This window comes from Canis lupus, chromosome 12 (genome assembly GCF_003254725.2).
Source record: "Canis lupus dingo isolate Sandy chromosome 12, ASM325472v2, whole genome shotgun sequence".
Classification (NCBI taxonomy): domain Eukaryota; kingdom Metazoa; phylum Chordata; class Mammalia; order Carnivora; family Canidae; genus Canis; species Canis lupus.
In genome coordinates, this window is record NC_064254.1 from 2,923,056 (window position 1) to 2,942,809 (window position 19,754).

At 55.1% G+C, this 19,754-nt stretch overlaps 1 protein-coding gene across 12 annotated transcripts in view; it reads left to right on the forward strand.

The window, feature by feature from the left end:
• The window catches only part of SYNGAP1 (synaptic Ras GTPase activating protein 1), a 33,602-nt gene that overhangs the window by 974 nt on the left and 12,874 nt on the right, over positions 1-19,754 (forward strand). For 6 of the 12 annotated variants that reach the window (XR_003124617.3, XR_003124616.3, XM_049091997.1 and 3 more), the window contains exons 2-10: positions 4,528-4,649; positions 6,748-6,853; positions 13,070-13,161; positions 13,625-13,746; positions 15,550-15,703; positions 15,928-16,026; positions 17,511-18,137; positions 18,283-18,427; positions 18,655-18,799. Coding sequence is in view for 10 of the 12 variants with exons in the window: in XM_049091997.1 (XP_048947954.1) it covers positions 4,528-4,649; positions 6,748-6,853; positions 13,070-13,161; positions 13,625-13,746; positions 15,550-15,703; positions 15,928-16,026; positions 17,511-18,137; positions 18,283-18,427; positions 18,655-18,799 (1,612 nt within the window). In the remaining 2 variants the exon portion in view is untranslated. Of the gene's footprint in view, positions 1-888; positions 1,062-4,527; positions 4,650-6,747; positions 6,854-6,970; positions 7,090-9,111; positions 9,175-9,248; positions 9,332-12,128; positions 12,949-13,069; positions 13,162-13,624; positions 13,747-15,549; positions 15,704-15,927; positions 16,027-17,510; positions 18,138-18,282; positions 18,428-18,654; positions 18,800-19,754 lie in introns of those variants that run through there. The other 6 variants (XM_049091999.1, XM_025418426.3, XM_049092003.1 and 3 more) reach the window with 6 other exon arrangements.

Genomic DNA, 19,754 nt, shown 5'->3' on the forward strand with positions numbered 1-19,754 from the left:
GCAGTGGGATCTTTTTCCAGACCAAGTTTCCTTTTTGTTTTGGGAGTTTCTGTGTTTCTGGGAGCTTGATGACTCTTTCTCGAGGTCTTTCAAACTCTTTATGAGCTTGGGGGTCTCTGCATTTAACATCTCTGAGCTACATGAATATCTCTCCCTGCCCCTCTGCCTTCTCCCCATCCTCAAACCCCAGGTCTGGAGTTTCTCTGTCTCTTTCTTGAGTTATCAGTCTCGGAGTCTGCAGTTTCTTTTCTCTGCGATTTAAGTCTGGGGTCTGGTATCTCTCTGGATCTGAGTCCCCTAAGAACTAATTCTAGCTCTGTTTTTTTCTGAATCTGGATCTCATCTTTTTCTTTGACTCTAGGTCTCTGATCTTGGTTCCTGAAATCACTGTCTGATTCTAGAGTCTAAGACTTCTGTGGCTGTGGAGAACCTTTTTGAAACTGGACACTCATATTTTGACCTCTGACCCTTCCCTCAATGGGGGACCCGGGGTCTTTTTTTTTTTTTTTTTTTTCTCTGAGATCAGAGTCTCTTTTCCTCTAGATTTCAGGTTTTGTGCCTCAGATTAATCCCCACCCCTGGGGTGGGCAACAAGATATCTGTGGTCTGGGGTCTGTCAGTCTCGGGATCTGAGGTCTACATCTTTAGAACTGTACTCTCTCTCAGTCTGGTGTGTGTTTGAGTCAGGGGTCTCTCTCTCTGGTTCTCACTCAGTAGGGGTGGGGGCCGCAGAGTCTCTCTCTCCTCCTCCTCCTGCTCTCTCCTCTCTTGCTCGCTCCCCCGCCCCCCCCCTCTCTCCCGGCTGCCGCTGCTGCCGTTGGCTCCTATTCTCCTCCTCCTCCTCCTCTCTCCTCCTCTCCGCTCCTCTCCGCTCCTCTCTCCTCCTCTCTCCTCCTCCTCCTCCTCCACCTCCTCCTCCTTCTCCCCCTCTCTCTCCCCCTCTTTCTCTCTTCTCTTTTTCCCCCGTCCCCCCGCCCCCTCCCCCCCAGGCCTGATGAGCAGGTCTCGCGCCTCCATCCATCGGGGGAGCATCCCCGCGATGTCCTATGCCCCCTTCAGAGGTACGGTGGGGAGGGGAGGGGGAGGGCCAGTGGGGGGGGGCAAGAGGGGGAGGGGCAGGGGCGGGGGGGGGGGAGCAGAGCCGGGGCCAGGGAGGGGAGCAGCTGAAATGGAGGGAGAGAGAGGACCGGGAAGGCTGGGATGGGAGCAGTGGGGAAGGAGAGATTGGAGGCCAGAGGGTAGGGGTAGCTAGGGGCCGTAGGCGCCAGGAAACAGGCTTTGAAGGGGGCTGAGGGGAAAATGATGAAGAGGAAATAGATCGCCAGAAATGGTGGGAAGAGAGAAGGCTAGGGTTGGGGGAAGAGCTGCAGAAATAATTTGGAGGTAGGAGCTGAGAGATGAGGAAAATATTAAGGAAATAGGAGGACAGAGTCTTAGGAGAGGGGCTAGGAGGGAGAAATGAAAACATAGGGGTGAAAAAAGCAAAGAAGATGGGGGGTAGAATACGGTGGAAGGGCTCAGAGGATGGTAGGGGGTTGAAGAAGAGAGGAGGATGGAGGGAAAGAAGAAGGGGCCAGATGGAGAGAGAGGGAGGCAGTGGGGGGTGGGGGAAATGGAGGGTCCAGATGGAGGGAAGAGAGGAGAGAGGGAATGGGCTGGGGGAGGATAGACCAGGGCAGGGGGAGGGCCAAATTATGTGTGTGTTTATTGAGGGGGGAGGGGGCAATAGAAGTAAGATTTGAGTGATGGAAGTAGAGGACAGGTTAGGACCCTGTCCTAGACTCTGACCCTCCTTAAGGCCTTTGAGCAGTGAAATGTATCCCCTGGGGTCCTATCCGCTCCCTTCACTTCACCACTTTTACCCCCCTCCCCCACCTCCAGTCCCTATTACCATTCCCCCCTCCCTCCTCTGGTGTCCCTCACCTATATCTTTCCCCCCATATGGTGTCCGTTCCTTATATGAGTCCCCCTCTGTCCTTCCCTCATATCAGTCCTTTCTCTGGTCCATTCTCTCTCCCTCTGTTCTATCTGGTAGCTCCCTTATATCTCTACCACCTCTTCACCTGTCCTTCATGATCCCCTTGTCTAAATACCCCTGTTAGGTGCACCTCGTTTCCTCTGCCCCATGTCCAGTTGGGCTCTTCTCGTATATTCCCTTGTCCCCAGGAATTTACTCTCATTTCTGCGTTCTTTTCTCTGAAATCTATCCCTGTGATTTGTCTCCCAGGCCATCCTCTGTCCCTGCCTCACTCCCCATCTTGTCACTGCAAATCTATGCCTACCCACTTTCCCCTAACACCTCAGCTCTTACCACCCATTCCTCTTTTCTTGTCTCCTCTACTTCCTGGGGTGTTGGAGATTTGGGTGCAAAGAGGCAGGTTTTGATGGTTGGAACAGGGCCTACAAGGCATCCCCATCTGATCCCTGTGGGACTTCTTATCCTAGTAAATTTTTCCCTTTCCTCAGCTGTGTTGGTCTGTCTCTTGCATCTGCCTCTCAGAATCATCCTTACTTAAGTCTAGACAGTATGTGTGTGTGGGGTGTATGTCTCCAGAGTGGCTTCTAAGCTAAGATCCCTGTATCCTTCCCTGCTCCCCAGGAGGAAGGTATCCCCTGAACTCTAACCTGCCTCCCTGTGGTTGCAGCCTGAACCAGCCCCTCCAAGAATTATTAGATATATCAACAGATTTCTCCTCTGGGAGTCCTCAGAGTCTGAGTGCAGTGGGCATGTTGCCTGCAGTGTGTGCAGTCTCAGAGCCCAGGGACTGGTGATCTCTGTATCTGGCGGGTATCAGATGGAATCTCTGAGATGGCTCTAAGATGGTGAAAGTCTCAAAGTGTTGGGGTTTCTGAAGATTGTATGCTAGGGGTTCATCTCTGACTCTTATTTGCAGTTTGGGTAAATTTGAAGAACACGTTTGTAGACAGAAAGGGGCTAGACTTTTCAAAAAGTTTCCTGTTCAACGTATTCAGTTACAGTGAAGTTTAAGGGCCAAGTTATTTTCCTGCACTGTACTCATGATTATCTTGTAAAGGTGACAGAATTTGATTCTTCTTCCTCTAAATTGTTTCTCACTCTGATACCTTAAACCCATTTTTTTTTTTTAATTTATGATAGTCACAGAGAGAGAGAGAGGTAGAGACATAGGCAGAGGGAGAAGCAGGCTCCGTGCACCGGGAGCCCGACGTGGAATTTGATCCCGGGTCTCCAGGATCGCGCCCTGGGCCAAAGGCAGGCACTAAACCGCTGCGCCACCCAGGGATCCCTTAGACCCATTTTCTATCCCTTTAATGTCACCAATTTGATTTCCTTCTCACTTCCATAAGGCCTGTTGTTCCCTGTGATGGTGTGTGGCATTGGGATTTAAAAGAGAGACAGTTTGCAGGGATAGGGGATTGGGAAGAACAGCTAAATTGGGTAAGATGCCCCTGGGGGCACCTCTGAGCATGGGCAACGCTTGGTCTACTGTTCTTTTCTAGAAGTTTGTCTGCATCCCCAGCTTGAGCTTTTGGAGGCCCCCTCTCCATCCCAGGCCTGGATCTTCCTTTCTTCCTTCCCCTTTTTTCCTCAAGCTCCTCACTGTGCCTTGGAGAGGTTCCTCACCTGTGGAGTTGGCTTTCATCCTGTCTATGGAGACTAAGTGAAGAGAGGGGGCAGTATAGAATCTCTGATCTCTGGGCATGGAGTGAGAGAAGAGATTGATTCAGTCTCTGTTCCTTCAAACAAAGGCATATTTCCTACCTCCTCACTCTCTAGCCGTGCCCCCCTATAGCCAGATGTTGACAAGACCTATCCTTCCCCTACCATCAGAAGAACCAGAACTTTCCCTAGAGGTTGAGCAGGGTTGGGCTAGGGGAGGAAAGAGCTGAGAATAGAGGGGAGGCAGAAGAGGCCCTCTCCTGTCTCTGACTCTGAACAGGTCATCTCCCTCCCTTCCTCTCTTTTCCAGATGTTTAGCTCTCAGAATTTCAAGACCAAATATTCCTACACCCCTACCCCATCCTTCTTTCTCACAGCTGTGTAGCTTTTTCCACTCAGTTTTACAGCTGGGGGAGCCACCTTCCCTCCAAGTCCTTATCTTCTGCAGTTGTCTAGATGCCCTCCCTCTTCCCTGTCCCCTGCCACCACCATCTGTGTGTGCTTTTCTTCTGCCAGTTCTGCTGTACCCTCAATCTTTTCATTTTTTGGACATGGATGGAGATCTTGACTATCTTTCTCTGCCTCTGAATGTGTACCCTCTGTGTCATGATATAATTCCCCTCCTGGAGCACCCCTCTGTATTTCTTTCCTCAAGTCTGCAGAGCCCCCTGTGATGTGATTTCCCCTCCTCTCCTTCCCCCCAGACATACAGGCTTATCTTCTGTTCCCTTAAAATAAGTTACCATGTGCTTCCCCCCCATCTGTGATCTCAGGGCGGGTGGGGTCTCCTACTCCCACTTTGTGGACTCTTTTCTTGCCATTTTGGGCCTCTGTCTCCTAAGTGCATAGAACCTCCCTTACCGTTTCTGTGTGTCTCTGTCCCCTAGATGTTCGGGGACCCCCTATGCATCGAACCCAATACGTTCATTCCCCATATGATCGTCCTGGTTGGAACCCACGGTTCTGCATCATCTCGGGGAACCAGCTTCTCATGCTGGATGAGGATGAGGTGAGCAGAGTGGGAAGGCTGGGGAAAGACCTCTGGGTAGCATGGAGAATGTAGAGAGAAAGATAAGGAAAGGTTTCATTAGCGAAGGGGTGAGAGACACAGAGAAGGCAAAAAGAGAAACATTTGCAAGCGGTCTGAGGAGGATGGCCACTGAGATTGAGATTTGGATTGGGGTGTGCAAAAGTGCGGGCATTCTCTCACCTTGGCCAGGGGATCTTTCAGGGCCATGTGCAGTGTTGGGGAGGAGATGTGGTTCTGAAGACTTGGGGGTGGCTCCTGTTGTAGCTCTGCCCAGATTGTGGGATAGGTTAGGACAGGAAATAGAAACAAGGCCTTGGGGAAGGGGTGGCAAAATGGGCATTGCTTTGGAGGGACCACTTCCTGAGTGGTCCTCAAGAACCCTCTCCTGTTCTCCCCCCACCCCAGCAAGACCCATCACTCACCACTCCCAGGCCTGCCTCTATCATGGGAGGAGTGGGGACTGAGGGAAACTGGGACTGAGAGGGGGTCAGAGGGTACTGGGAGAAATGATAGCATTCTGGATCTTGGTGTGAATGGTGGTGAAGCCTGGGAAGGTACCTGAGGTCAGGGTTTAGAGAGACCAGTTGGGCTTTCACCAGGCACATCAATGGGGGGTGGGGGATATAAGGGAAGAGGTGCCTGGGGAATGAGGGGAACTGGAAGTAGGGGACATTTTCTGAAGAACTTCAAGTGGAAGTTGGCAGGGACTAGTCAGAGTGTGGGAGCTGGGGCCCATGCAGAGCTGTTAGAGTGGGGGTGGGGGGTGGGGGGGGTGGCGGGGGGGTTCCAATTGGGCACTGGGTCAGCAGCAGAGGACTCATCAGAGGAAACAGAGGGTACAGATATGAAAGGTAGATGCCCAGATTCAGGGAGTGGGGGTGATTTGGGTAACCTGCTTTAGAGAGTGATAGGTAGCCTTGGAGACAGGTGAGGTCATGAGAGATGTGCTTCTGATCCTGTTGGGGAGGGTGTGGTGAGGCAGGGCTAGAATCAGAGTTGGGGTTAACCAGGGTTTGGAGGCACCTGAGAGCCAAAGGAGAGTGTAGAGAGGCTGGTTAGAGCTTCCAGGTCACAGAGTGAAATCCAGGTGTCTAGGGGAGGACATGATGACTTTAAAGGCAGAGGTGGTTCAAAAGTCCCAAGTTTTAGGCATTGAGGGGCATTTGAGTGATTCACTAGTGGTTGTAGGTCTTGACCAAAGGTTGGAGTCTGTAGGATGAACTGGGGGAACTGGAACCAATAAGAGTGGGGATTGTTGTAAGGATGAGGGTGGGGTAATGAAGGAATGAGAGCTGGGCACAGGTCTGAGTGGGAATGGTGGGGGTGGATGGGGAGGTGAGCAGTGTGTAGAACCACACGGGGCTGGAAGTGGGTAGGCTGTGGATCTGGGGCTAGGGGCTAGCAAGGTGGGGTGGTTCTTGTCCAGCTGGAGAAGATTGGAGGATTGGAACTGGGGATGAGGCTCAGGGAGAGGGAATGGCTCAAGAGAAGGAGGCAAGTGACTGTGGTTGAGTGGGGGGCAAGGGAAGGAGATGAAGGGTGGGGGGAGGTGACCGGGCCCTCTGAGGGGAGCGGGGAGGTTGGGTCCCAGTCTGGCCGAAAGCCGGGCCGTGGGAGGGAGACAAGCTGTAGATCCTGATTATAAATGCAGCTTCTGCTACCCCCATGACAGGCACGGAGGGAGGGAAGGTGGTGAGGGAGGTGGGAGGTTGGGAGAGAAGCGGGGACAATGGAGGAACTGAAGGTCAAGGGGAAAGGGGATTACCAGAGTAGCAGACTCCCCCGGGGTTGCGGGCATAGCTGAGTCGGCTTCGGGAGAATTTCCCGGAGGGGTTTTCAAAAGAAATGGAGGAAAGAGGAGGGTGGGACGGGAGGGAAACGAGGGAGAGAGACTGGGAGAGAGTGGGGAGAAAGAAACCGACTCATCCCGAGACACTTGGAGTGTGTGCAGGGGCCGGGGCCAAAGGTGGGCAGGCCCGGGGGGAGAGGAAAGGGAGGTTCCCATTTCTCGGTGGGAAAGGGAGAGGCGAAGGCCGGCCGGGGCCGGTGAGGTCTGACACACCCCCGCATCCCGTAGATACACCCCCTTCTGATCCGGGACCGGAGGAGCGAGTCCAGTCGCAACAAACTGCTGAGACGCACGGTCTCCGTGCCAGTGGAGGGGCGGCCCCACGGCGAGCATGGTACGGCGGCCGAGCAGGCTCTCGTGCCCTGGACAGTCGCGGGGACAGGGCTGGAGGTGGACGGGGCTGCAGGGGAGGGGTGGGGGTCGGGAAAAAGAGAGCTGTCTAGGGGTGGGAGGAGGAGGAGGAGGAGGAGGAGGAGGAGGAGACGACGACACAGTCTCTCATCCCGCGAGTGGGAGCCTGGAAGGAGAAGGCGCCCTCTTCGGGGATCTGGAGCGGGACCGGGGTTGTGGGTGAGAGGCCCCAGTGGTCTTTGCTCTGTTTCGCTCCCCTTTTCCTCTCCAGCAGTGAAGTTTGCCTGTTTTCCCGGTACTTATAAAAATAGTCTCCTTAGATCTTTAGCTTCCCGTCCCAGCGTTCCTGCCCCTGCCCCTCCCAGCCCTTGGTCTGGGATCGTGGAGAGAATGACCTAGTTCCTGCCCTTCCCCTCCCCCTCAGACCTTTGCCCAACCCCCACGCTCCCAATTCCTCTTCCAGCCAGACCTTCTGGCCTGTGGGCCCTCCTTCTTTTCTTGCCCCCTTTTCCCTCTTCTCTTCAGCTGCTTCTATTTTCTGCAGTCCTGTTCCGCCCCCCTTCTCTTTCCTCCCCAATTTCTCTTATTTTCCCCACCCCTCCTGATTTCCTCTTTCGGACCCCTCCTGGTCCCGGTGGAACTTCATCAGACCCCCCATCATCTCCTTTCTGTCTGTCTGTGGAGCTATCTGCTCAGTCTGTCTCTCCAACTCTCTCCCTCTCTCCATCTGTCTCTTCCCCTCCCTCCCTCTTTCTGCCCCCCCTTCTACCCCCCTCTTTAGTCATTTAAAAAAAGATTTTTGTCTTCCTGAGAAGTTCGCTTAAAAGGTTTCCATGGGAACAGTGAGGAGAGATGAAGGCAGAGAACAGAGATCTGCAGCCAAGGTGCAGAGAGATGCCCTCGGCCCCCAGAAACCCCCTTGTCACTGCCATTTACCACTGCATTTCCCTTCCAGGACTAGGGATCCAGTTCCTCTATTCCCCCAACCCCTGGTGACCCCTTTCTTCCACCAGCAACCCCTCCCCTCAGGAATCCAGTATCCCAGTTTCTCTTCCTCCAAGAGATCCAGTGGCCTTAGCTCCCTATATATAGCCCTCTTCTGATAGGCCCAGGTCTCATTGCCCTTGGGGGCCAGCTCTGGGACCTTGGGTGGGTGGGTGGGTGGGCAGGGATGTGTGTCATTGTCATGGAAACCTCTGACCATGGGGGTGTGCAGATAGCACATTTCTGTGAAGCAAAACCAGGGTGGTGGTGGTGGTGGTGGTGGTAGTGGTGTGTACAGAGAATGCGTGTGATGTCTGTCACATCTGTGTGTGTGTGTGTGTGTGTGTGTGTGTGAGTCATGTCCATGTCTGGGAAAGATTTGTGTGTGTGCACATGTGCCTACCTGTGTGTCCAGGCCAGAATTGTCACATGCTCATGGAGCATGTTTATCATGTTATCAGGTGGTTGATACCACTCTGCCCACTAATCCCCATCTTTCTCCTTATCCTGAGTCCTCAAGGGTCTGGGGTCTCTATGGGTCTCCTGTGTGTTTTGGGTGGGGGCACCCATATGTGTCCGGAGTTGGGGATGGTGTGTGGAGGTTGCTGTGTTGGGGGTTCAATAGGGGTTGGAGGAGGGTCCTGGAGTAAACATAGTTGGGGGGAGGGCTTGGTGAAAGAGTTGACGGCTGGCTGATGGCTGGTGAACATTGGGGGTTTTCAGGGGGACATAGAACGTGTAAAGGGCATGGAGGCTATGCAGGGGACAGAGGGATCTTTGGGGGCTTGGGGGCCTGGGTCCGCGAAGGTGTGTGCTGAGGCTGTGGACGCTGGAGCCCAGGAGAGGTCGCCGGACCTTTGAGGGGCATTGGAATCCAGGGCTCCTCCTCTGCTGGGTGGAGCCGCCGCCCCTAGTTCCCTCCGCTGTTTTGGTGGGGGGTCCTGCTCGGGAGGGGATGGTGGGAGACCCGGTTGGTTTTGGGGGTCCCCTCGCCCCCCTCCCGCGTCTCTCTCGCGCTGTCTCCGGGCGACGGGGCTCGTGACAGAGGCGGCCACGGCAGCAGCGGTCTCCTAGCAACGGCGGCGGGGCCCGGGCAACGGCGGCAGCGGCGGGAGCGGCGGCGGAGGGAGCCGTTCCCGCGGCCGTCACCGCGCGGCCGTCCGGGCCGCCCCGGGCCCCGCCGCCGCCCCCAACGCGCCGGGCGGCGCGAGCCGGGCCGCGCCGCCCCCTCTCCCGCCGCACCCCGCCCCTCCCCCGCGCAGGGGCGGGGCCCCTCCCCCACCGGGGACACCCCCGACCCCCCCCAGGGGGCGGTGCGAGGTAAGGGCGGGGCCGGGCGGACGAGGAGCGCGCGTGGGGGCGGGGGCGCGCGTGTGCGTGGGCGCGGGGAGGGGGGGGAGCCGCGGCGGCGGCGGCGGCGGCGGCAGCTGCTCCCTCCGCATGTTCTCGCTGCATCTTCCGAGTGGGGGGAGTTATGGTAACTGGAGGGGGACAGCGGAGGTGGGGGGTCGGGGACCGGCCTCGGGGGGGCCGGGGTCTCGAGCACGCGGGGGAGGCCGGTGTGGGGTGGTCTCGGAGCCCTGTGGTGGAGACGGCAGCCCGTGTGTCGGTGTATGTGTTCGTGTCCATGCTCCTGTCCCCCGTGTGTCAATGCCATGTGTACCCGGGGCCCAGTTCCTCATATGCACACATGTGCAGTCAGCCGTGTGCAAGCTTGTCCTGTTTCATCGTGCCTCTGTCTGATGCCTGCCGAGGAGGCTGCTGGGCGGGCCACTGGCCATACTGATACATGTCACCTCTGACCCTGAGCTTGCATGTCCCTGCCTAGGGCTCATCTCCAGTCAGTCTCCTGTGTGTAGGGATGTGTGGCTGCATGAACAGGATTTTTCTCTGTCCCTGGTGGCAGCTGTGTGTCTTTGCATGTGTTCCATCATTGGCCTGGGTATCTGTGTCAATCCCAGCACGGGTGTCCAGGGCGTGTCTGGATGTGGGTGGTGTGCGAGTGGGGGAAGGGAGTGAATGTGTGTGAGTGGGTTTCTTGGAATCCTACTATGTGTGGAACACCTTTGGGCTGGGCAGGTGTGAGCCCCTCATCTGTCTGGGAGAGGGGGAAGAAAAGCTGAAAAGGAAAGGAGCAGGGAGAAAGTAGAAAAGTGGGGAGAAAGGAGGTGACGAGGAATGAGGGAGGCTTGGCTAGGATAGAAGGACTAGCTGGAGAATGGGAATGTAGGAGATATTTAAGCCAGATTGAGGAGAAGAGAGCTTAAGATGGGGAACTGGATGGAAATGGAGAGAGAAGGGGTCTGGGAGCTGGGGAGGTGGCGTGGGGAGAGCAGAAAGGCCTGTTCATAAGCTATCTCTTGAGAGAAGAAAAGGGGCAAAATGAGAGGGCACTGGCTGGTGTAGATTGTATAAGATCAGGCTTAGCTGGATGAGGGATGGCCACTCAGGCATAGAGGCTGGCTCACGGTGAGGCCTGTCACCACAGGGACTGACATTAGAGTTTCCTGTCCTCAGCACAGAGTTTTGTCCCCCCACCCCCCTGTTTCTCTGCTCTGTCCAACTCTGTTCCTCATCCTGCTCTGGCAGCCTCCCTCCTTGGCTCTCCTCAAGAGCTGCCAGCTGGGTATGACAAGGAAGAAAGGCTGAAGGAAAGGTTAGGGATTTGGCGGATTGGAGGGCAGGGGGAGATTTCTGTGGGTGATGGCAAGATTAGACAGGTTGGAGAGGTGGGAGTCCAAGCCCTTGCTGTGTGTGTGAGAGTGCAATTGTGTGTGTACACAGGGTGTGTACATGTGTGGGTGTGTGCACAATGCCTGTGTTACGGGTGTGTGTAGGTGGCTGTTATGTGTGTGCATGTGTGTATACATTGTGCAGGGATAGGATCACAGTGTAAACTTACCAGGTTTGCTTGTATGTATACATGGGTTTGTGCTGTGTTTCTGTACATGTCACTGAATGCAGCATCAATAACAGAATGTCCTGTGTTTCTGTCATCCTCTACTTTCTTTCCCGTGCTAGTGAAAGTCTTTGTAACCATATGTGTATGTGGCCTCCATGTACCTGTGACTTATGTGTGAGCTCCTGGATCTTAGTTCCTGGTAACATGTAAGGTTATGTTACTTCCAAGAACCAAGTAAACCAGTTAGCAAATTTGTTCTCTTTCTGTCCATTCTTTAGTTCCAAAGCAAAATTTTAGTGGATTTGAAGTTTGTCTCTGTGCCCTTATTAGGGGAGCTTGCATATGAGAAGTGGCTGAGTTTGGTTCTTTGGAATGGGGGTGAGGCAGCCATACCTGAGAAAGGCAGAAACTAAGAAAAAGACTTGCTAACCCCTTAGATGCATTGTTTAGTGTGTCCTAGAAGGGTAATTGATGCATTTACTCATTTTTTCCTTCTTGGGAGAGCAATCATGGGTGCAGGCGTCAGAGTCAGAGAAGGGCTGGGGGAGAAGAAGGGATCGTGATGGAGTGGATATGGTCATACTTTTCATGTGAATGAAGAATGTTTGTGCTTTTGGGGTACCAGGATACCTTGCTGTGATTGGGATCATGGTATATTCAAACATGTAGCTTAGAGATTAAACTGGCTTGTCGTGCGTGTGTGTGTGTGTGTGTGTGTGTGTGTGAGGGTTAGGTGTCCATTTCTGTAATGTGCTGCCCACATGATTGCCCAAGGGACTGGGGCCACATGTCCACACCAGCAGGTGTCTGGGTCCAAATGTGTACTCCCCTGTTGCAGTGTTCACATATGTCTAAGCATATCCCGTGGGGGTATGTGGGCCTCAAGGTCTCAGAATGTGGATCTGTGGCACTCCCCTGCTCACAGTTGTCTGTATGTCTCATAAGCACCTAGATCTCTATTTTTTTGTATTGTGGTTATATACACGTACCCCCACAGTTCAGTGTGTGTTTCTGTGCTCTCTACACACTGTTCCCAAGGGTTGCAAGGGTTCCTGCGTCATGGGGCCCACATTATTGTGTGCGGACCTTCTAACACCTGGGCTTTAGAGGCAAAGGGAAGCTGGAGACTGATTCTAGGGCAAGTTGCTGGTGATTTGCAATTCTGGAAGTAGACAGTGAAAATGTAGCTGTGGTCCTGCCTAGTTCTGGAACCTAGAGAGTTAACAGGCAGCTCTTCCGGTCCCCGCCCCCCCCCCCCCAGCCTGTAGCTTCTTGTTGCCTTGGAGATGGTAGCCCCGCCCCTGATGCAGCACCTGCCCCCCCATTGGCTGCAGTGGTGACTGTGGGGCTGAGGGGGGAGCCCAGGCCTGGGCAGCCATTCTGGAGCTAGAGCCGGAGCTTGGCATGCCCCCACTTTCATTCTCCTCTAGCCCCTTGGCCCCTCTAAATTCCCTGGCAGCAGAGCTTCAGCTTGCCTCCTCGAGCTGCCACCCCTCCATACTCCTGGCAGGCTGAGCTTCATCCGCATTCTCCTCCCCTCCTCCTCTTCCTCTCCCCACCCTTACTTGGGAGTCCCCTGAACCTCCACTGCTCACCCCCCCACTCTCTGCCCACTCCCCCACTCCCCTGCATTCCTTTCTTTTCCTCCCAACCCCCCTTCCCTTCTGAGGCCCTGCCACTGCAGTGCACGTGGACCGGCCCCTTCTTCCCCCTCCCCCCATCTGCCCCTTCCCTGAATTTCCTGTCCCCAGGCTTCTTCCCCTGCCACTCCTCACAGGTCCTTTCTAAGACTTCCCCCCTCCAGACCAGGGAGGGGGTCATGGGAGGCAGCCCTGGCCCTCCAGATGGACAGGGGTTCCAGGATGGGGGAGCTGGTGGAAGATGTGCCCAGCTGAGGGGAGGGGAAAGCCTGCCTCAGGTCAATGACTTTTAACCCACTCTCCCCCCCAGCTAGCCCCTTCCTGGGGGGGTGGGCACCAAGGACCTAGCTTGTGTGGATCTTTAGTGTCCTTTTACCACTGAGGTTTTACTGACCCCCTCAGCCATGCCCTTCTGCTGACTGCCAGTCCCAGTCATGGGCCTAAGGCCTCCCACCCCATCCCCTTCGGGGGGCTCCGGCTCGGGTTCTTTACCCCCTCCTTCCCGCCGCCAGCCTCTCAGCCGACGCTGCTCTTCCTGCTGCTTTCCGGGGGGTAGGTGAGGCTGGAGCTGAGGGGTAGAGGGAGGTGGGCGAATGGGTTGGGGTCAGTGGTGGTCACCTGGGCTGACAGCGACCCCTGCCAACCTCCCTTCTGGCTCTTTGCCCCCCTCCAGAATACCACTTGGGTCGCTCGAGGAGGAAGAGCGTCCCAGGGGGGAAGCAGTACAGCATGGAGGCCGCCCCCGCTGCGCCCTTCCGGCCCTCGGTGAGTGAAGGCGCTTGCCAGATGTGGCCCAGCTGCGCCCCCTCCCCTCCAGCCCCAGCTGGAGCCCAGCGTTCTAAGAAAGGGGGCTGCAGGGAGAGAGAGTGAGAGTGCGCGCACTTGCCTCTTCCCATCTCTTTGGTTTCCCCCTCCTTGGCTCTGTCCCCCTGCTTTTCAGACCAGCCCTCCCACCTTCTCCAGGCTGGTGTGTGTGTGTGTGTGTGTGTGCGCGCGCGCGCGCGCGCGCGCGCGTGCGCGCGTGCGCGCGCGCACACACAGCTTGTACCCTTTGGGAGCAAAGGAAGACAAATTGGTAGCAGGTCTCCCATCTCCGTTTCCTCACCTCTAGAGACTCCCCTTCACCCCCTCCCACTTTCATCCAGGGACTCTTTACCAGCTGAGGGGGGAGTACGTAGAACTGACCTTTCCCCAACCCACCCCTATCCCCATTTCACCCCCACCCCAGCAAGGCTTCCTGAGCCGGAGGTTAAAAAGCTCCATCAAACGCACGAAGTCACAACCCAAACTTGACCGGACCAGCAGCTTTCGCCAGATCCTGCCTCGCTTCCGAAGTGCTGACCATGACAGGTACAGGGATTAGAGCCGGGGTGGATGAGTTGGATACAGTACAGGGGCTCTTGGGTGAGACTGGAGGGCAGGGGCTTGTCCGGGCTCAGAGAGCAAAGGCCTCAGATTGGATGAGGGATGTTTTGGGGCAGGAGACAGAATGGAGAAGAGGCAGTAGCAGGAGAGGGGCAGGGTGCAGGGAGAGGACAAGCAGAGAGGCAGGATGGGGAATGAAGGTGAGGCCAAGGAGGGCCTCTTCCAGACAACAGAAGGATGGGTTCCAGCCCAGGATTCAGGGAGCTCTACTGGACAGAGAAGTAGTGGAGCCCAGGAGGAACATTGAAGAGATCCAGAGAAGGGGGCAGTGGGTTGATAGGAGAGGGAGCACTGTGAGCTAGGGAGCAGGGTGTGAGGGAATGGCAGCAGGTTGAAGTGGGGATGAGGCTGGCAGGTGCTAATGGAGGAGGGAAGGGGAGGCTGGCACAAGTGTACAGGTTGATAGAATGGCCAGGGGAAGCTCTAGGGTTAATCACAGACTAGAGAATGAGGAAGAAGCCCTCAGAGAATTCGGGAGGGTACTGTCAGAGAGTACTGTCTCCAAGGCCTAGGCCAGCGGTGCAGGAGATCTGATATTGCTTCTGTTGTCTGCTTCTTGGGTCCTCTTTGGGTTTCTCCCTCACCCAGTCACTCCCCAGGGAGAACCCTGTCCTTCCTTTTCCCCCATGTCTGCCCGCCCCCAGGATTGGGCAGGTAGGAAGGTTGGGATAGGTGAGTCACACCTTCCCCTACCCCCCTCCCATGTCACCAGAGCTGGATTTGAGCCTGGTGGGGGGGGGGGGTGTGGGGTGAGGGCATGGTATTCCTGGCCGCGGGGGCGGGGGTGGGGGGTGGGGGGCTGGGGGAGCGTCTCGCTGACGGCAAAGGAGCCCAAGATGACGGGGCTGCTATAAATAGCTTCATGGAGGCTCCCACACCCGAGCTCCCCCTCCCGCTTTCCCACTGCTCTCCACTCTTCCTCCCCTAGCCATCTCCCAGCCGCTCACTATCCCATCCCTCTGTATTGTGTGGCCCATGTCCTCCGTCCCTCAGCCCTCTGTACCTTCTGCTGTGGGGGGGAGGGCAGTTTCTGCCCCCCCCACCCCCGTTCCCATGCCCATCTTTCCACCTGCTCCTCCTCATCTTCTCCCATCCCGTCTTTCTGCACGTGGCTTTGCCTCCACCTGCTCCCTCCTGCCCTACCTCCTCCTCTTCCCCAGGCCCCATTTCCTAGTTCTTCCTTCTCACTTCTCTGCCCATAGCTTTCTCCTATTTCTTGTAACTTACTTTCCCTCTTTCTGCTGATTTTGCTCAACCTTGTCCTCTTCATGCATTCTTTTTGGAATCACTAAATGTTTCTTAGATGCTAGCTGTGTGCCAGGCCCAAAGAGACATCTTCTTTGTACTTCTGGTTCTTGAGTTCCACTTTTTTTCCTTTATATTGAGACTCTGGTTTCAGCTAGAAGTCCTACCTGGAAGTGTCCCAGGCTCACCTGTTCTTTTTTTTTTTTTTTTTGTCTCATGGATCATTTTGGGGTTGAGATATTTCCAGGTGTCCCCAGTACCCCCTCAGGTGTGAATTGGGGGTAGGGGTCTCTTAAAGCATCCTGACTTCTCTCACTTTCCTCCTGTCCTTCCTTAAGGATAGGCCAATGTTCTTTTCATCTGTGTCCCCGTGGGGGAAGGGGATTCACGGGGCTCTTTCCCCAGGTCTCCATCCTAGAGCTGGCCCCTGAGTGTGTAAGAAGAGTGAGGCCCTGACCCTGTGGCCTGACCCTTCCCCGCCAGGGCCCGGCTGATGCAGAGCTTCAAGGAGTCACACTCGCATGAGTCCTTGCTGAGCCCTAGCAGTGCGGCCGAGGCCTTGGAGCTCAACTTGGATGAAGATTCCATTATCAAGCCAGTGCATAGCTCTATCCTGGGCCAGGAATTCTGTTTTGAGGTACTGGGTCTAGTGGGCTGGGGAGGGCAGGAGTGATGGAGGATGAGGGCACAGAGACCTGGAGAAAGTGGCACAGGTGGGGATGATGAGGAAATAGAAAACCTCTAGGCCTGGGAGAGAGGAGGGTAGGCCAGGGAGGGGAAGACATGGTGATGGGGGGTGTCTCAGGTGCTTAGGAGTCACCTCCCCTCCAGAGCCCCATCTCAACCCCCACCTCTCTCTAGGTAACAACGTCTTCAGGAACAAAATGTTTTGCCTGTCGTTCTGCGGCCGAAAGGGACAAATGGATCGAGAATCTACAGCGGGCAGTAAAACCCAACAAGGTATCGGGAGTAAAGGAGACAAAGACAGCATGGGCAAGGCAAAGGTCAAGCCACAGGGGAAGCTGGGGGCCTAGGGGGCAAGGTGAGCCAAAGGGAAGGGAGGCCTGGGGAGGAGGGGACCTGGATGACCAGGAGGTGACCCCCACTTTTCTGAACTGCCCACTTCCTTTACCATTTTTTTCTGCCTCATGGTCTGTTTCTCTACTGTAGAAGTCACAGACCTAGAGTGTTGATCTGTCTTCTATGTAGGCAGCGGTGCCCCACCAGCACCCTGACAGCCGGATGCCGTGCCCCTGCTTGCCGCATCTCCATGAGACTCTTCCCGTTGTCAGTTAGCCAAGCTTCCAGACCTTAATTTCCTCTCCATAAAGCTGGTGGGAATGGGGTGTATGTGGGAATTGGGTTTATGTGGGAATTAGATGATCTCTAAAGTCCCTCTGGCTCAGAAATTCTGAGTCTGCATTCTTCCCAAGGCTTCTATTTCCTAGGAGAAATGCTTCCGGTTCCACCAGCTCTTCTTGGATCCCAGGGTACAGTAAGCTCACAGCCCTGGTGACCCTTCTCTGGGGGATGCCTTGTTTTTCGTTGTCTATAACTAGACCCAAGAGGCTGGATGCTGTTTGACCCATGCAGAGTCGGAACACCTGCTCTCTTCACTCAGCAGCATCCTGAGCTTCACCAGGACCTTGTGGTCCACTGTATGCCCCAAGCCCTTGCACACGAACTCTGCATATAGCCTCACCCATCCTGTATTTTTACAACTCGCTTTTTTGTTTTTGCAATCAATCTCTGGTTGTCTTTGGGGAGGACCCCCCAATTCTGCTCTTTAAATTCCACCTTATTACCTTTGGTTTATTCTTCTAGCTTTTGAAATTTTTCCCAGTGCCGATTCTATTGTCTGATGTATGAGCTACCATCTATATTAGTTTTCTAGGGCTGCTGTAACAAATTACTATAAACAAGATCACTTACAATGAAAGAATTTTATTCTTCCAAGATTTAGAAGACCAAAAGTCCCAAATCAATGTGTTGGCAGAACCTTGCTCCCTCTGAAGCTCTAGGAAGAATCCTTCCCTGCCTCTTTTTTGGGGGTTTTTTGGGTCATTTTTTTCTTCCTTGCCTCTTGATAGCTCCTTGACTTATAGCTGCATGGGTCCAATTTCTGCCTCTGTGTGTGTCCGGTGTCTAAATCTCCCTCTGCATATAGATATGAGGCATTGGATTTAGGGCCCACTCTAATCCAGAATGAACACATTTTAACATGAGTAGATCAGCAAGGACCCTTTTGTCAGTGAAGGTCACATTCATAGGTTCCGAGTGGACATGAATTTTGGAGAAGGGTACACTATTCTACGCGGTACACATCTTCTCAGCCTTATGATTGCTGTCTTAGAGGCTCTGTCTCGTTTTCCAACTGTCTCTCTCTGGTGTCTCTGTCTCCTCTCCCTTCCCCTTTACCTGCCATTCCCACCCCACCACCCCAGGACAACAGCCGCCGGGTGGACAACGTGTTGAAGCTGTGGATCATAGAGGCTCGGGAGCTGCCCCCCAAGAAGCGGTACTACTGCGAGCTCTGCCTGGATGACATGCTGTATGCACGCACCACCTCCAAGCCCCGCTCAGCCTCAGGGGACACCGTCTTCTGGGGCGAGCACTTCGAGTTTAACAACCTGCCGGCTGTCCGTGCCCTGCGGCTACATCTGTACCGTGACTCAGATAAAAAGCGCAAGAAGGACAAGGCGGGCTATGTTGGCCTGGTGACTGTGCCCGTGGCCACTCTAGCTGGGCGCCACTTCACAGAGCAGTGGTACCCCGTCACCCTACCGACAGGCAGCGGGGGCTCTGGGGGTATGGGGGGCTCAGGAGGGGGTGGGGGCTCGGGAAGCGGCTCAGGGGGCAAGGGCAAAGGAGGCTGCCCAGCTGTGCGGCTGAAAGCGCGTTACCAGACGATGAGTATCCTGCCCATGGAGCTGTATAAGGAGTTTGCAGAGTATGTCACCAACCATTATCGGATGCTATGCGCAGTCCTGGAGCCCGCCCTGAATGTCAAGGGCAAGGAGGAGGTTGCCAGTGCACTGGTTCATATTCTTCAGAGTACGGGCAAGGCCAAGGTGAGTGCTGTGCCCTTAGGAATAGGTGGCCTGGGAGTGGGCACTTGCTTGGGGCAGGGGATGGATAGTAGGGATAGGGCACTTCTGTCTTCAGAATGAGCTTAGGTTATACAGAGGCTGATCCTTGGATTTTTCCGGGCCTCAGGACTTCCTTTCAGACATGGCCATGTCTGAGGTGGACCGGTTCATGGAACGGGAGCACCTCATATTCCGCGAGAACACACTCGCCACTAAAGCCATAGAAGAGTACATGAGACTGATTGGTCAGAAATACCTCAAGGATGCCATTGGTATGGCCCACTCTCAGGTCTTCTTCCCAAACCTACCAGATGCACATCCCAACCCTAAACTTGGCTACTCCAGACCCCAAGTCACCCTTCCTCAGCTTGATGCTTCTAAGCCTAGAGTCCCCGGACTCCAGCCTCCAACCTTGGGATCCTGGGATTCCCCAACCCAGGCAGCCCCCATCCCTGCCCTTGACAAGTGTGACCACCCTCTGTTGTGTCCCCCACCCCAGGGGAATTCATCCGTGCTCTGTATGAGTCCGAGGAGAATTGTGAGGTGGACCCCATCAAGTGCACAGCGTCCAGCCTGGCAGAGCACCAGGCCAACCTGCGGATGTGCTGTGAGTTGGCCCTGTGCAAGGTGGTCAACTCTCACTGGTGAGACTGGGAACGCTGGGTGGGGGCTGGGGCCCGGGTCATGTGTTCATCTGTTCATTCATCTGTCCATCCGCAAAAAGGACTGAGTACTGGTCATGGGCAAAGCGGTGTGCTGGGGGCTGTAGAGCAGACAGAGAGGAATGAGGCCTGGCCCCTTCCCTTAGAGGGCCTCGCCCAGAATGGATAGGGTCAGAGTGGATACACAGAAAGCCACAGAACACTTTAGTGTGTGTTAAGCACCAAGTGAGGGTTCCCCCAGGCAACATAAGATCAGAGGAGGCCAAGCTTTGATTGAGATAAACAGGGAAGGCTTCACGGAGGAGATGTTCCCCGGGGCTGGGCTTTGAAGACTGGGTGGGGTTCTGATAAGTGGATATGGTGGACAAAGAAGCCATTTTAGGAGAAAGCTATGGGATGGGCATGTGTGTGAAGGTAAGGGGCCTGGGAGCTTTCGGGGGGCCAGCAGTTAGCTCAGGTTTAATGGAGCATGTAGCTCATAATGGAGAGTGCAGGAGAAGAGGTCCGGACAGGGGGTTGAACTTAGAATCTGGAAGTTCTCAGCTGCCAGGCTAAGGAGATGGAGTTCATCGGTAGGTCATGGAATGCCATTAGTGGTGCTTGTGCCAAGAAGTATCATGATTGAGAAGAGTGGTGTGGAGCGTGGGGCATGACTGGAGTAGAGGGAGCAAAGTCCAGGCTATTTGGAGGTAATGGTTGATGGATGAGGTGTGGATCAGGACGGAGACAGGGAAGGGAGAAAGGGGCCCACTGTGAAGGCCTCTCTGAGGAAAGGATCAGCTGGAGCTGTCAACTGCCTGGGAAGAAGGGAGCTTGTCTGTGGGGAGTCAGGGATGACTCAAGAGGCCAGGAGGCTGGTGTTTGAGACCTGTGGCCTCATTGGCAGAACTGGGGAAGTCAGGAGGAGGAGCCAGTGTGGGGGCGATGGTGAGCTCTG